General features: G+C 36.8%; 1 protein-coding gene across 1 annotated transcript in view; it reads left to right on the forward strand.

Moving 5' to 3' along the window:
• The window catches only part of LOC101352557 (transmembrane protease serine 11E), a 106463-nt gene extending 97103 nt beyond the window's left edge, over window positions 1-9360 (forward strand). Inside the window, exons 7-10 of the mRNA XM_004383364.1 lie at window positions 276-453; window positions 3856-4115; window positions 4939-5081; window positions 9127-9360. Coding sequence (XP_004383421.1) covers window positions 276-453; window positions 3856-4115; window positions 4939-5081; window positions 9127-9288 — 743 coding nt within the window. The 3' untranslated portion in view covers window positions 9289-9360. The remainder of the gene's footprint in view (window positions 1-275; window positions 454-3855; window positions 4116-4938; window positions 5082-9126) is intronic.
• The last annotated feature ends 5227 nt before the right edge of the window (window positions 9361-14587 follow it).

Genomic DNA, 14587 nt, shown 5'->3' on the forward strand with positions numbered 1-14587 from the left:
TATATATATAAATATAATTTTTTTAATTGTGGAAGCATTGAGAATGGGACAGGAGAATGGTTGGAGAATGCATTCTAGAGGAGATAACAACTGATTTAAATCTTAAAAGACCAACAAGAGTTAACGAAATGAACCATTACAGTTTAAGAAATGATAATACCAAGAGGAAATGTCTGATACTATAGGAGCACAAAGTAAAAGGAATATGAGACATAGTAACACCATTTTGTTGCTTATAAACAACTGTTAACTAATGCATCGTCTCTCTTTGGTAGGCTGTGGAACACGAAGGAGTAACACTACCAACCAGAGTTTCAGGATAGTTGGTGGGACAGAGGTAGAAGAGGGTGAATGGCCATGGCAAGCTACCCTGCAATGGGATGGAGTGCATCGCTGTGGAGCGACCTTAATTAATGGCGTGTGGCTTGTGAGTGCTGCTCACTGCTTTAGAATGTAAGTCCTGAATGTCGCAATGGAGGTGGAGTAAGCAAAGTGAATTGGGGGCTTGGCAGGAAAGAAATACCTCATGAAGGTTTGAAAGGGATAAGTTTAGCACAAATTAAAGAATGTATATATATCACAAACAGATTGGGAAATTCATAAACCTTAGAAGTTTTATAGTTTGGAAATGGAAATAGCATCAAAGGGCATGAATATAAATTATCGGATGAACTCAATAGGTTATTAAGGGAAATAGGAATTTTAAAGTTATCATTAAAAGACTTTAAGCTTGATGTCAAGGAGAAGAGCCATGTCTCTCCACTGCTGCCAGGAACAAACGTTGGTGGATTGTGGGTTGGACTCCAACAGGGCAGTTCCACATAGTAAGAAAGGTAAGTTCAGTATAAAGAAATTTGGAAGTAGCAAATTATACAACTGAATAGGTTGACCTGTTATATTCCAAGGAATGGATGACTTTTCAACCTAGTGTTAAAATGTCTACAGTATACAGTATATCGTATATATATACGCTATATCATATATATACACAGTATACAGCATACCTTCTATAGTAATGCTTTGTTAAATTATTGTATGGCCCTCTTGGTTTTCAGAGAAAGATATAAGTTTGTGAGTAGGGGACATGAGGCACATAAAATACATTTATTTATTTCATTATGCACAAAATATGCTTTCCAGATGTCCCCTTGGAGTCACTGATGTCCAAAAATGTCAAAACGCCCTAGGATTTGGAGTGGGTGACTTGGCATGTATTTCCTAGGAAACATGCCACCATGGCATTTCCACCTGTGATTTGATCCCTGAGTCTGATTTTCAGACTGGAAAGAATTCTTTTCTGTACAGGCATACCTCATTTTATTGCACTTCACCTTATTGACCTTCACAGATATTGTGTTTTTGTTTTATTTCGTTTTGTTTTGCAAATTCAATGTTTGTGGCAGCCCCACATCGAGCAAGTCTATCAGCACAATTTTTCCAACAGTATGTGCTCACTTCGTGTCTCTGTGTCACATTTTGATAGTTCTCGCAATATTTCAAACTTTTTCATTATTATTATACCTGTTATGGTGATCTGTGATCAGTGATCTTTGATGTTACTATTGGAATTGTTTTAGGGCGCCACAACCAGACCCATATAACTAAATAGATAAATGTTGTGTATGTTCTGACTGCTCCACCAACCGGCCATTCCTCATCTCTCTCCATCTCTTTGGGCCTCCCTTTTCCCTGAGAAACGACAATATTGAAACTAGGCCAATTAATAACCCTACAATGGGCTCTAAATGTTCAAGTGAAAGGAAGACTCTCATATCTCTCACTTTAAATCAAAAGCTATTAAGCTTAGTGAGAAAGGCGTGTCGAAAGCCAAGACAGGCCAAAAACGAGGCCTCTTGTGCCAAACAGTTAGTGAAGCTGTGAATGCAAAGGAAAAGTTCTTGAAGGAAATTAAAAGTGCTACTCCAGTGAATACACAAATGATAAGAAATTGAAACAGCCTTATTGCTGGTATGGAGAAAGTTTTAGTGATTTGGTTAGAAGATCAAACCAACCACAACATTCCCTTAAGCCAAAGCCTAATCCAGAGCAAGGCCCTAACTCTTCAATTCCGTGAAGGCTGAGAGAGGTAAGGAAGCTGCAGAAGAAAAAGTTTGAAGCTAGCAGAGGTTGGTTCACGAGGTTTAAGGAAAGAAGCTATCTCCATAAGATAAAAGTGAAGCAGCAAGTGCTGATGTAGGAGATGCAGCAAGTTATCTAGAAGATCTAGCTAAGATAATTGTTGAAGGTGACCACACTAAACAACAGATTTTCAATGCAGATGAAACAGCCTTAGATTGGAAGAAGATGCCATCTAAGACTTTCATAGCTAGAGAGGAGAAGTCAATGCCTGGCTTCAAAGCTTCAAAGGACAGGCTGACTCCCTTGTTAGGGGCTAATACAGCTGGTGACTTTAAGTTGAAGCCAATGCTCATTTGCCATTCCAAAAACCCCAGGGCCCTTAAGATTTATGCTAAATCTACTCTGCCTGTGCTCTACAAATGGAACAACAAAGCCTGGATGACAGCACATCTGTTTACAACATGGTTTACTGAATATTTTAAACCTACTATTGAGAACTATTGCTCAGAAAAAAAGATTCCTTTCAAAATATTACTGCTTGTTGACAATGCACCTGGTCACCCAAGAGCTCTGATGGAGATGTACAAGGAGATTAATGTTGTTTTCATGCCTGCCAACACAACGTCCATTCTGCAGTCCATGGATCAAGGAGTAATTTTGACTTTCAAGTCTTATTATTTAAGTCTTGTTATTAAGAAATACATTTCGGCAGAAATACAATCACTGCCTTAGATAGTGATTTCCTCTGATGGATCTGGACAAAGTAAATTGAAAACTTTCTGGAAAGGATTCACCATTCTAGATGCCATGAAGAACATTCATGATTCAAGGGAGGCGGTCAAAATGTCAACATTAACCGGAGTTTGGAAGAAGTTGACTCCAACCCTCACGGATGACTTTGAGAGGTTCAAGACTTCAGTGGAGGAAGTAACTGCAGATGTGACGGAAATAACAAGAGAACTAGAACTAGAAGTGGAGCCTGAAGATGTAACTGAATTGCTGCAATCTCACGGTCAAACTTTAACGGATGATGAGTTGCTTCTTATGAATAAGCAAAGAAAGTGGTTTCTTGAGATGGAATCTACTCCTGCTGAAGATGCTGTGAATATTGTTGAAATCACAACAAAAGATCAAGAATATTATATAAACTTAGTTGATAAAGCAGGAGCAGGTTTAAGAGGATTGACTCCAATTTTGAAAGAAGTTCTACTGTGGGTAAAATGTTATCAAACAGCATTTCATGCTACAGAGAAATGTTTCTTGAAAGGAAGAGTCAATCGATGTGGCAAATTTCATTGTTGTCTTATTTTTAGAAATTGTCACAGTCACCCAAACTTCAGCCACCACCACCCTGATCAGTCACTAGCCATCAACATAGAGGCAAGACCCTTCACTGGCAAAAAGATTACTATTCGCTGAAGGCTCAGTTGATTGTTAGCATTTTTTAGCAATAAAATATTTTTTAGTTAAGATATGCACATTGTTTTTTTTTTAGACATAATGCTATTGCACATTTAGTAGACTACAGTATAGTGTAAACATAACTTTTATATGCACTGGGAAACCAAAAACTTCATGTGACTCTATTGCAATTTTTGCTTTATTGAGGTGGCCAGGAACCGAACCCGCAATATCTCTGAGGCATGCCAGTACATAGAAAATATAATTTTTAGAAGAAAAACTTATACTGACACCTGCAGACTACATTGCTTAATATAAAAACATTATATTGATGGCATGGTAAAGTGGAATCTATTCTTCCTTTTTTCTCCCCAGGTATAAGGATCCTGGCCGATGGACTGCTTCCTTTGGAGTAACACTAAAGCCTCCAAAAATGAAACGAGGTCTCAGGAGGATAATTGTCCATGAAAAATACAAATACCCATCACATGACTATGATATTGCAGTTGCACAGCTTTATAGCCCTGTGCCCTACACAAATGCTGTACATAGAATTTGCCTTCCTGAGTCTTCTCATGAGTTCCACCCAGGTGACCGCATGTTTGTGACCGGATTTGGAGCACTGCAAAATGATGGTGAGCATCTGAACACAAGCTCAGATTATAGTAATATAACTTGATATTCTAATGCATTTAAAGAATCGAATGTCATTATGCCAAAATATGCTGATTGGTTGTCGTATGGACCTGGGCCAAGGCAAGCCCCACTAGTGAACTATGTTTTTAGAAGACACATAAATTTCTTCAAGCCTTAGGTTACTACTAACTGCATTACTATTACTAGAGTAATGGTGGTTGGTAAGGTGTCTGAAAGAGTAAATATGTCTCCTAGCCACTGAACTTTGTACTTGGGAATTAACCCTTAGGAGATTAGAGATCATTAATAGACCCAATTGTGAAGATCACGGAGAATCATAAAGCCACATTTCTCCCCTACAGCAATTTCCTTCTGAGGTAAGCAATGGAGTGGAAATTACTTAAAACAACTTTAGGTGCTTTCCTATGCACCTAACTTTTCATTTAAAGTAGATAGGAAGAAGTCTGATGAGCAATCTCTTTCCAGATATTATCGTATCTGAAAAATACATATCCTAAGGTTCTGTATCACGGTCTTACCCAATAATTAAGGCTTTCTCCCAATTTATAAAATATATGTAACCAAAAACCCAATGCCATCGAGTTGATTCAGACTCATCGTGACCTCATAGGGTTTCCAAGGCTGTAAATCTCTATGGTTCTAAGGGAGCAGACTGCCACATCTTTCTCCCATTGAGCCGCGGGTGGTTTTGAACCACTGACTTTTTGGTTAGCAGTCGATCGCTTTAATCACTGCGCCACCAGGGCTCCTTAAAATATATGTAGATCCACAAATATAAAGATGATTTTTTTTCTCCTTTAGGTGCCAGTCAAAATCATCTTCAGCAAGTACAGGTGGATCTCATAGACACTAAAACATGCAATAAACCTCAAGCTTACAATGGTGCCATAACTCCTAGAATGTTATGTGCTGGCTCCTTGCGAGGAAATAAAGATGCATGCCAGGTAAGTGATTTTACTTATAAGTATGCCACATGCTTTTCTGCTACCTTTTATTTTGAAATAATTATAGGAAGTTGCAAAGATAGTATAGAAAGTTCCGATGTACTCTTCACCCAGTTTCCCCCAATGGTTATATCTTATATAATTATTGTTGCTGTTAGTGGTTGTCAAGTCAGCCTCTGACTCATGGCAACCCCGTGTGTTACAGAGTAGAACTGCTCTATAGGGGTTTCTTGGCTGTAATCTTTACAGGAGCAGATGGCCAATTCTTTCTTTAAAAACCAATAAATTAACATGATACAATTTGTGTTTATAGTTATGTGGCATTTTATCACATGTGTAAATTCGTGTAGCCACCACCACAGTCAAGATGGAGATCTATTCCAGCATAACAAAGATCTTTCTTTAGAATAGACACCCATTGCCTTTCTCCCCACCATCCCTAGTCCCTGGCAATCACTAATTTGTTCTCCATATTTATAATTTTGTCATTTTTAGAATGTTGTATTAATAGAATCATACAGTAAGTTTATTTTAGAATTCCATTTTTATTTATCTATAGTATTTTTGATGATCTCCTTGTGTAAATTTTTTAGTGGTTCCTTTAGATGTTATATTATACATACATAACTTATTACAGCCTACTAGTGTCAGAATTCTACTATTTTGAACAAAGTGTGGAATAGAAAACTTACCTCCCCTTAAATCCCTTTACCTTCTCCTGTTTATAATATTAAACATTAATAAGTATAATGTAAATATTAAATATTTCCTCTACACATATTCAGAATCACATTGGACAAAGTTTTTGCTTCAATTGTCAAACATAACATAGAAAACTCAACAGGAGAAGGAAAGTCTATTATATTTACCCATAGTTTTGCTCTTTCTGTTGTTCTTCCTTCCTTCCTAATTTTAAGATTTCTTCTTTTATCATTTCCTTTAGCCATTCTTTAAGGTAGATATGCCAGTGAAACATTAACTTAGGACTATTTTTTGGTCTGAAAAAAATCTTTATTTTCCCTTCATTTCTAAAGGATAACTTTGTGTCATATACAATTTGGGGTTGAGAGTTTTTAGCTTCAGCACTTAAAAAATGTTGTCTAGTGACTCCCTGGCCACTTTCTTTAGATTTCTATGATTTATGAACAGAAGTATGATGTCAGTCAAATTGTTTTTTCCCTGTAAGTGAAGTGTCATTTTTCTCTCACTCCTTTCAAGACTTTTTTCTTTGCTTTCGTTTTCAGAAGTTGGATTATGATGTGTCTTGGCATGGAGTTCTTTGGATTTATCCTGCTTGGAATTTTCTTAGCTTTTTGAATCTGTAGGCTCATGTATTTTACCAAATTTGGGAAATTTTCAGTCATTATTTCTTTGAGTACTTTTTTACCCACCTTCTCCTTTATTTCTTCTTTCTTTCTGGGACTCCACTGGCAGGAATAATAGATACTTTGTTATAGTCTCACAGGTCCCTGACCTTCTGTTAATTTTTTTTGTCATTCCATTTTCTCTCTGTTTTTCAGACTGGGTAATTTCTATCATTCTATCTTCATGCTTACTGATTCTTTGCTCTGTTATCTCCATTCTGCTGTTGAGACTATCCACTGAGTTTTATATTTTGGTTATTGTATTTTTTAGTTCTAAGATTTCCATTTAGGTTTCTTTATATCTGCTATTTCTTTGCTGAGACTTGTTTCTTCCTCTCTCTTTTTTTTTCATTTGTTTTAAGCATGGTAGTAATTGCTCATTGATATAGTTGTATGATGGCTGTATGATAGTTGTATGATGGCTGCTTTAAAATTTTCATCGTATAATTTCAACATCTATGTCATCTCAGTATTGGCATCTTTGGTTGCCTTTTCTCATTCAAGTTGAGATTTTCATGTTTCTTGGTATGACAAGTGATTTTCAAATGTATTGGGGACATTTTGGGCATTATGCTATAAGACTCTGGATCTTATTTAAATACTTAAATCTTGTTTTAGCAGGCCTCCTCTGAGACCACACCATTGGGGAGTGGGAGGCTACCACTTCATTACTGCCAGCTAGAGGTGAAAGTTCAGGTTCCCCATTCATTCTTTTTTGACATGCAGCTGAGGGAGTAATGCCTTAGTATTGATTAACAAAGGTAGAATTTCAAGCCCCCCACTAGGCTCTTCTGATACCACCACTTCTGATACCATCATTCTTCTGATTTGACAGGCCTGTGTCTAATGTGCTCTTTAAAGCCCCTATTGGTATTTGAAATTCCATGCTAATTTGTATGATTTCCAATCTGAATCCGTAAAATGGTGCATCATCCATTTTTAATTTTTTTATAAAAACTTTGTGTGTTTATTCTCTTATTCTTTCACATACACACTGCACCTGGCTTTGTGTCCTCATTGCAAAAAACAAAACAAAACAAAACTTTAATCAAATTCTGGCTTCACCAGAGTCCTTATCTGCCTTCATATAGGCTTGGGCCTTAGTTATCAAAATGATTTACTTTTAAATAGCTTTCATGTGAGCATCATATTTTTATGAGCAGATTATACAGTGAAACTTATGAGAGCTGAAACTCAATGGGACTGCTTTGTTTTTCTGGGTCTCGCAAGTTTTCTGCCTTCAACAGGGTGCAGTCTTACCACTTTTCTGTCACTATTAGTGGAAAATATTTGAGTTGTCCTTCTCTGACAGGTTTCTGCCTTACACTGGTTCTGCCTTGCACAGGTTTTACTGTAGTAACCTTAAGGCCAAGACCCATGCATTTACACTCTTTTCATGTCTCTTACCTCATATGAGGATATCAGTAAATATTTATTGGTTAATTGATTTAAAAATTATAAAGACATTATTTCAAATTCAACTATTGTTAATATTAATATTTTATACTAATTAGACAATTCACAGGAAGGTGGTATAATGTAGGGAAAAAAGCATGCACTTCTGGATTACAGAGCTCTGGATTCAAATTCAAGTTCTACTATTGGTTAGCATGTGACCTCAAGGAAAGTTATTTAATTTTTTTGAGTTTTAGAAAACCAAAATGGAGAAAATCTATCTCTATGCTTTATTGCAAGGATTACATGAGTTAATGAGATAATATGTTAATTAATTACGAGCTTCATAGGTGTTGAACACTTAATGGGTGGTTAATAACCACAGACTTCACTGGCTGAGGAATGATCTGCCAGTACTTTGTTCTCATTACCTGCATAAGGAAGCAGCCCTCTAGAGTTCATAAGATATAAACAATTTGAATTTGTGGTATATTTATGTGTTTATGTATTTACTAAGTTCTGCTTTGTGTCAGGCTCTGTACTAATCACTTTACATTTACTGTCTTACATTAATTCCCAGAATAATCATCTGGGGTAAGTGTTATTGGGAGCATTTATAAACGAATAAATTGAAGGCCTTATCTAATTTGGAAAGGCCAGAACAGAGATGGAGTGCCTGGATGGTACAAACTGTTAACGTGTTAGGTTACTAACTAACAGGTTAGAGTTTGAGTCCACCCAAAGGTGTCTCAGAAGAAAGTCCTGGTGATCTACTTCCAAAAAATCAGTCATTTGAAAACCCTGTAGAACACAGTTCTCCTCTGACACGTGTGGGTTCACCATGAGTTGGAGTTGACTTGACAGCAACTGGTTTAAACTTGAGATTTAATCCCAGGTGTCTGACTATAACACGCATGCTCTTTATCAGTAATAGGCCCTTTACCCTTTTGTGGAAGCTATGTCACATTAACAGAGGCAACCTCCACTGGGAGGATAATGGAAGTTGTTTTTGTCCTATGTATCAGATAACTTAAGAGCACTGCTCTCCAAAGATGTAGAGCCTTCAATTCTCAGTGGACTGAACCCTTAGTCTAAGATAATTCTCCAGAAATTTGGTCTTCCCCTTTATGTGGATAACTGATGGAGAGCCAAGGAAGCATTTCTGCCTTCAAACACACTGAAAACTTTTGAAAATAACCCATTTCATTAAACTCTTAAGTTAGAAAACAGCAAATTGCTCTGTGATGAACTGAATTATTAATTACTAATCTCTCCTTTTCCCTTAGGGTGACTCTGGAGGACCACTGGGTAGTCCAAATGCTAGGGATATCTGGTACCTTGCTGGAATAGTGAGCTGGGGAGATGAATGCGGGCTACCCAATAAGCCCGGGGTTTATACGCGAGTGACTGCCTTCCGAGACTGGATTGCCTCCAAAACTGGTATCTAAGAGAGAAAAACCTAGTAGAATGGAACACATCTGTGTGTGTGTGTGTGTGTGTGTGTGTGTGTGTAGGCCATTCTTAGAGATACAAAATTGTAAAAGGACTCTTGCAGGTGACCAGGATCTGGCCTATCTAACTAAGCTGCTTAATATATTTTTGTCTCAGCTCTCCTCCACACATGAGCATCCTTTTTCTGCCTGATGGTCTCTGTCTCAACCTACACTCATTGTTTCCTAGAAGTTTTCTGTCATCAGGATTTTGACTTGTTGACATAAATTTCTCATGTGTGTACAGAATCTGAAGTGATTTTTCCCTTTATTTCCCCAGCTTCTCTCATCTCAATAAATTTCCACTTTCAAGGTGCAAGACTAGGAGTGAAAATAAACATAAAAAGGAAAAAACTACATTTCTTATATACAAAGAAATATTTAGTATTTTTTCTTTTTTCTCTATTTGAATGAAGAAAATGATCATATTCATTATAAAAGGTCAAGCAAACAGAGACAGCAGAACACCAAATACATGATGATAGAGAAAGAATGGGGCCTAAGTAAAAAATTACAGAGAAAAACCAAGATATAGCTTTGTTTTCATATATGGTTAAACAACCACTGAGATAAATGGTGGGAAGATTCCATTTTCTTGTCATCTACAATAATTATACAAACTCTATGTAATGCACTTGTTCTGATCAAATTAAAACAAGTAATATTTATTTTAACATTGTACTGCTGAGGATGTCAATATATAATAATAATAAAAAATAAATCACCCATGTGCTTGACATTATAATATGATAATTCATGAAGAAGAGGAAGATGGGAAAAATGCCACTAGTCAATTTGTTGTGAATTCTTTTAAGATTTGAAGCTATAATGAAAATTCACTTAAGGATAACTAGCACACTTTATGTAGTAAGATATTTTGTATGGTTGGATAGGAGGGAATGAAGAGATAATCCATCCAAACAATTGAATGAAATGGGATTAAAATCAACTGCTTGTACATTTAAATTTTTTCTAAACTGCAAAACCTTAAAGGGGAGAAAAATCTAGGTGTTAGAGTATAGCTGCAGCCATGCAACTGAAGCCAGTGATAAGAGCTCCAGTCTGAGATAATTGTAGGTATTTTTTGCCCCTACTGCTATGTCTACAGCCTGTGTAGAGCTGGTGGTCTTGTTGGTCTCATTTGGTCTCACATGGAAGATATCATAGGGAAGTTACCCTGGGAACTGCCTCTCTGCTGCATCTAATCTAGCACCGAATTACCAATTACCTGGATGTTATATTGAAGAACAAAAGCTTAATATCAGCCACCTTCATAATTTGAGTTTTTGTAATTTATTACTGAGCTGTTGTAGACACAATATTCAAGTGAATTACGAAGTTAGGAATGGTACCATGATATATGGGCAGGCTAATGTTGAGACTTCATTGGGTCTTTCAGTTACCCTTTGCTCATTGTATACAGCTAATCGTGCAAGTTCTGTACTTTACAGTAACCACTTTGAAAATCAAAATTAGTAGGAAAAATTTCCCTTCCATTGACCCAAATAGCATTTGTAAATGAGCTGATAAAACTTAGAAGCTTGGCTAAAATAAGAAAACTGATATGAATTAACAGTATTAATCTTTTGCATAAAATTCTTTTTGTTCCATTTAATGAAATGTTTTTTTAAAAAAAAACCAAGTTTGAGAAAAATGATGAATTTTAAGACACAAACACATTTAAAAGTAAATTACTCTCACTGTCCCATTAAAAGAAGAGCACTGGTGGTGCAGTGGTTATGTATTTGGCTGCTAACCAAAAGGTCAGCAGTTTGAACCCACCAGCCGCTCAGAGGGAGAAAGATGTGGAAGTTTGAATGTTGTAGTTCAACATTAGAAAAACAATCAATGTAATCCATCACATAAATAAAACAAAAGACAAGAACCACATGATCTTATCAATTGATGCAGAAAGGGCATTTGACAAAGTTCAACACCCATTCACTATAAAAACTCTCAGCAAAACAGGAATAGAAGGGAAATTCCTCAACATAATAAAGGGCAGTTATACAAAGCCAACAGCCAACAACATCCTAAATGGAGAGAGTCTGAAAGTATTTGCCTTGAGATCAAGAACCAGACAAGGATGCCCTTTATCACTATTCTTATTCAACATTGCACTGGAGGTCCTAGCCAGAGCAATTAGGCTAGAAAAAGAAATAAATGGCATCCAGATTGGTAAGGAAGAAGTAAAAGTATCCCTATTTGCCGGTGATATGATCTTATACACAGAAAACCCCAAAGAATCCACAAGAAAACTACTGGAACTTAAAAGATTTCAGCAAAGTATCAGGATACCAGATAAATATACAAAAATCAATTGGATTCCTTTACACCAACAAAGAGAACTTCGAAGAGGAAATCACCAAATCAATACCATTTCCAATAACCCTCAAGAAGATAAAATGCTTAGGAATAAATCTAACCAGAGACATAAAACGTATGTTTTTCCTTGCTCACGGATAGAAAAACTCAATATTGTGAAAATGTCTTTTCTACCCAAAGTGAACTACAGATACAATGCAATCATGATCCAAATTCCAATGGCATTTTTTAATGAGATGGAGAAACAAATCAACAACTTCATATGGAAAGGGAAGAGGCCCCGGATAAGTAAAGCATTATTGAAGAAGAACAAAGTGGGAGCCTCATACTACCTGATTTTAGAAACTATTATACTGCCACAGTAGTCAAAACAGCCTGGTGCTGGTACAACAACAGATACATAGACCAATGGAACAGAATTGAGAAGCCAGACATAAATTCATCCACCTATGAGCAGTTGATATTTGATAAAGGCCTAAAGTCCATTAATCAGGGAAAACAGTCTCTTTAACAAATGGTGCTGGCATAACTGGATATCCATCTGCAAAAAACTGAAACAAGAGCCATAGCTCACATCATGCACAAAAACTAACTCAAAATGGATCAAAGACCTAAATATAAAATCTAAAACGATAAAGATCATGGAAGAAAAAATAGAGACAACACTAAGAGCCCTAATACATGGCATAAACAGAATACAAAACATAATCAACAATGCACAAACACCAGAAGAGAAATTAGATAACTGGAAGCTCCAAAAATCAAGCACTTATGCTCATCAAAAGACTTCACCAAAAGAGTAGAAAGACAACTTACAGACCGGGAAAAATTTTTTAGCTATGACATATCCGATAAGGGTCTAATCTTTAAAATCTATAAGATACTGCAAAACTTCAACCACAAAAAGACAAATAACCCAATTAAAAAATGGGCAAAGGATATGAACAGACACTTCACCAAAGAAGACATTCAGGCGGCTACCAGATACATGAGGAAATGCTCACGATCATTAGCCATTAGAGAAATGTAAATCAAAACTACAATGAGATACCATCTCACCCCAATAGGCTAGCATTAATCCAAAAAACACAAAATAATACATGTTGGAGAGGTTATGGAGAGACTGGAACATTTATACACTGCTGGTGGAATGTAAAATGGTACAACTACTTTGGAAATCGATTTGGCACTTCCTTAAAAAGCTAGAAATAGAAGTACCATACGATCCAGCAATCCCACTCTTTGGAATACATCCTAGAGAAATAACAGCTGTCATATGAATAGATATATGCACACCCATGTTGACTGCAGCCCTGTTCACAATAGCAAAAAGCTGGAAACAACCTAGGTGCCCTTCAACAGATGAATGGATAAACAAATTATGGCATATTCACACAATGGAATACTACGCAATGATAAAGAACAATGATGAATCTGCAAAACATCTCATAATATGGATGAATTTGGAAGGCATTATGTGAGTGAAATTAGTCAGCTGCAAAAGGGCAAATATTTTATGAGCTCACTATTATAAGAACTCAAGAAAAGGTTTAAACACAGAATAAAACATTCTTTGATGGTTACGAGGGAGGGGATGAAGGGAGAGGGGTATTCACTGCCTAGATAGTAGGCAAGAATTATCTTAGGTGAAGGGAAGGACAACACACAATACAGGGAAAGTCAGCACAAGTTGACTAAACCAAAGCTAAGAAGTTTCCTGAACACAACCAAACACTTCGAGGGACGGTGTAGCAGGTGCATGGGTCTGGAGACCATGGTTTTAGGGGACATCTAACTCAGTTGGCATAACAAAGTTTATTAAGAAAATTTCTGCATCCCACTTTGGTGAGTGGTGTCTGGGGTCTTAAAAGCTAGTGAGCCACCATCTAAGATGCATCAATTGGTCCCAACCCACCTGGAGCAAAGAAGAATAAAGAACATCAAAGACGCAAGGAAAATATTAGCTCAAGAGACAAAAGGGGCCACATAAACCAGAGACTCTGTCAGCCTGAGACCAGAAGAACTAGATGGTGCCTAGCCACCACCAATGACCGCCCTGACAGGGAACACAACAGAGAGTCCCTGATGGAGCAGGAGAAAAGTGGGGTGCAGAACTCAAATTCTAATAAAAAGACCAGACTTAATGATCTGACTGATACTGCAGGAACCTCAGAAGACTCGGCACCCAGACTCTCTGTTAACTCAGAACTAAAACCATTTCTGAAGCCAACTCTTCAGACAAAGAATAGACTGGGCTATGGGACATAAAATGATACTCGTGAAGCGTGTGCTTCTTCGTTGAAGTAGATACATGAGACTAAATGGGCAGCTCCTATCCAGAGGCAAGATGAGAACGCAGAAAGGGATAGGAGCTGGCTGAATGGACACGGGAAATCAGGGGTGTATAGGATGAGTGTGCTGTCACATTATAGGGATAGCAACTAGGGTCACATAACGAAGTGGGTATAAATTTTTGTATGAGAAACCAACTTGAGCTGTAAACTTCCAGCTAAAGCACACCAAAAAAAAAAAAGGAAAAAAAAATTGATTTCTTTTGTCTCAGTACATTCTCCAGTGCCTCTAGGTGGCACCTCCGAGCTGTAAGTAAGAACTTAATGCATGAAGGGTGTCTGGATCTTCAAGTAATACTGAAAAACGTAGTAGAAATTCTACATTAGTGTCTTGAAATACAAAATAATACAGTTCATCTTTCCATAGGCATTTAAAATGAATTTATGTAAAATGACATCATTATTAGTAGTTTCCAGATTTCTGGAGATTAGATTCCAAAATTAAAAAAAAAAAAATTGTATTGCATGTGATTTGAGGCATTCCCTCTGCAACAAACTTGAGGAAATCTAAATTAATGGGAAATTTTAAGTTTAATTTTAAATTATTGCATTAAGTTTCTCCGAGAAAAATTTTTGATATT

Source organism: Trichechus manatus, unplaced genomic scaffold (assembly GCF_000243295.1).
Source record: "Trichechus manatus latirostris isolate Lorelei unplaced genomic scaffold, TriManLat1.0 scaffold00108, whole genome shotgun sequence".
In the NCBI taxonomy this organism is placed as follows: Eukaryota; Metazoa; Chordata; class Mammalia; order Sirenia; family Trichechidae; genus Trichechus; species Trichechus manatus.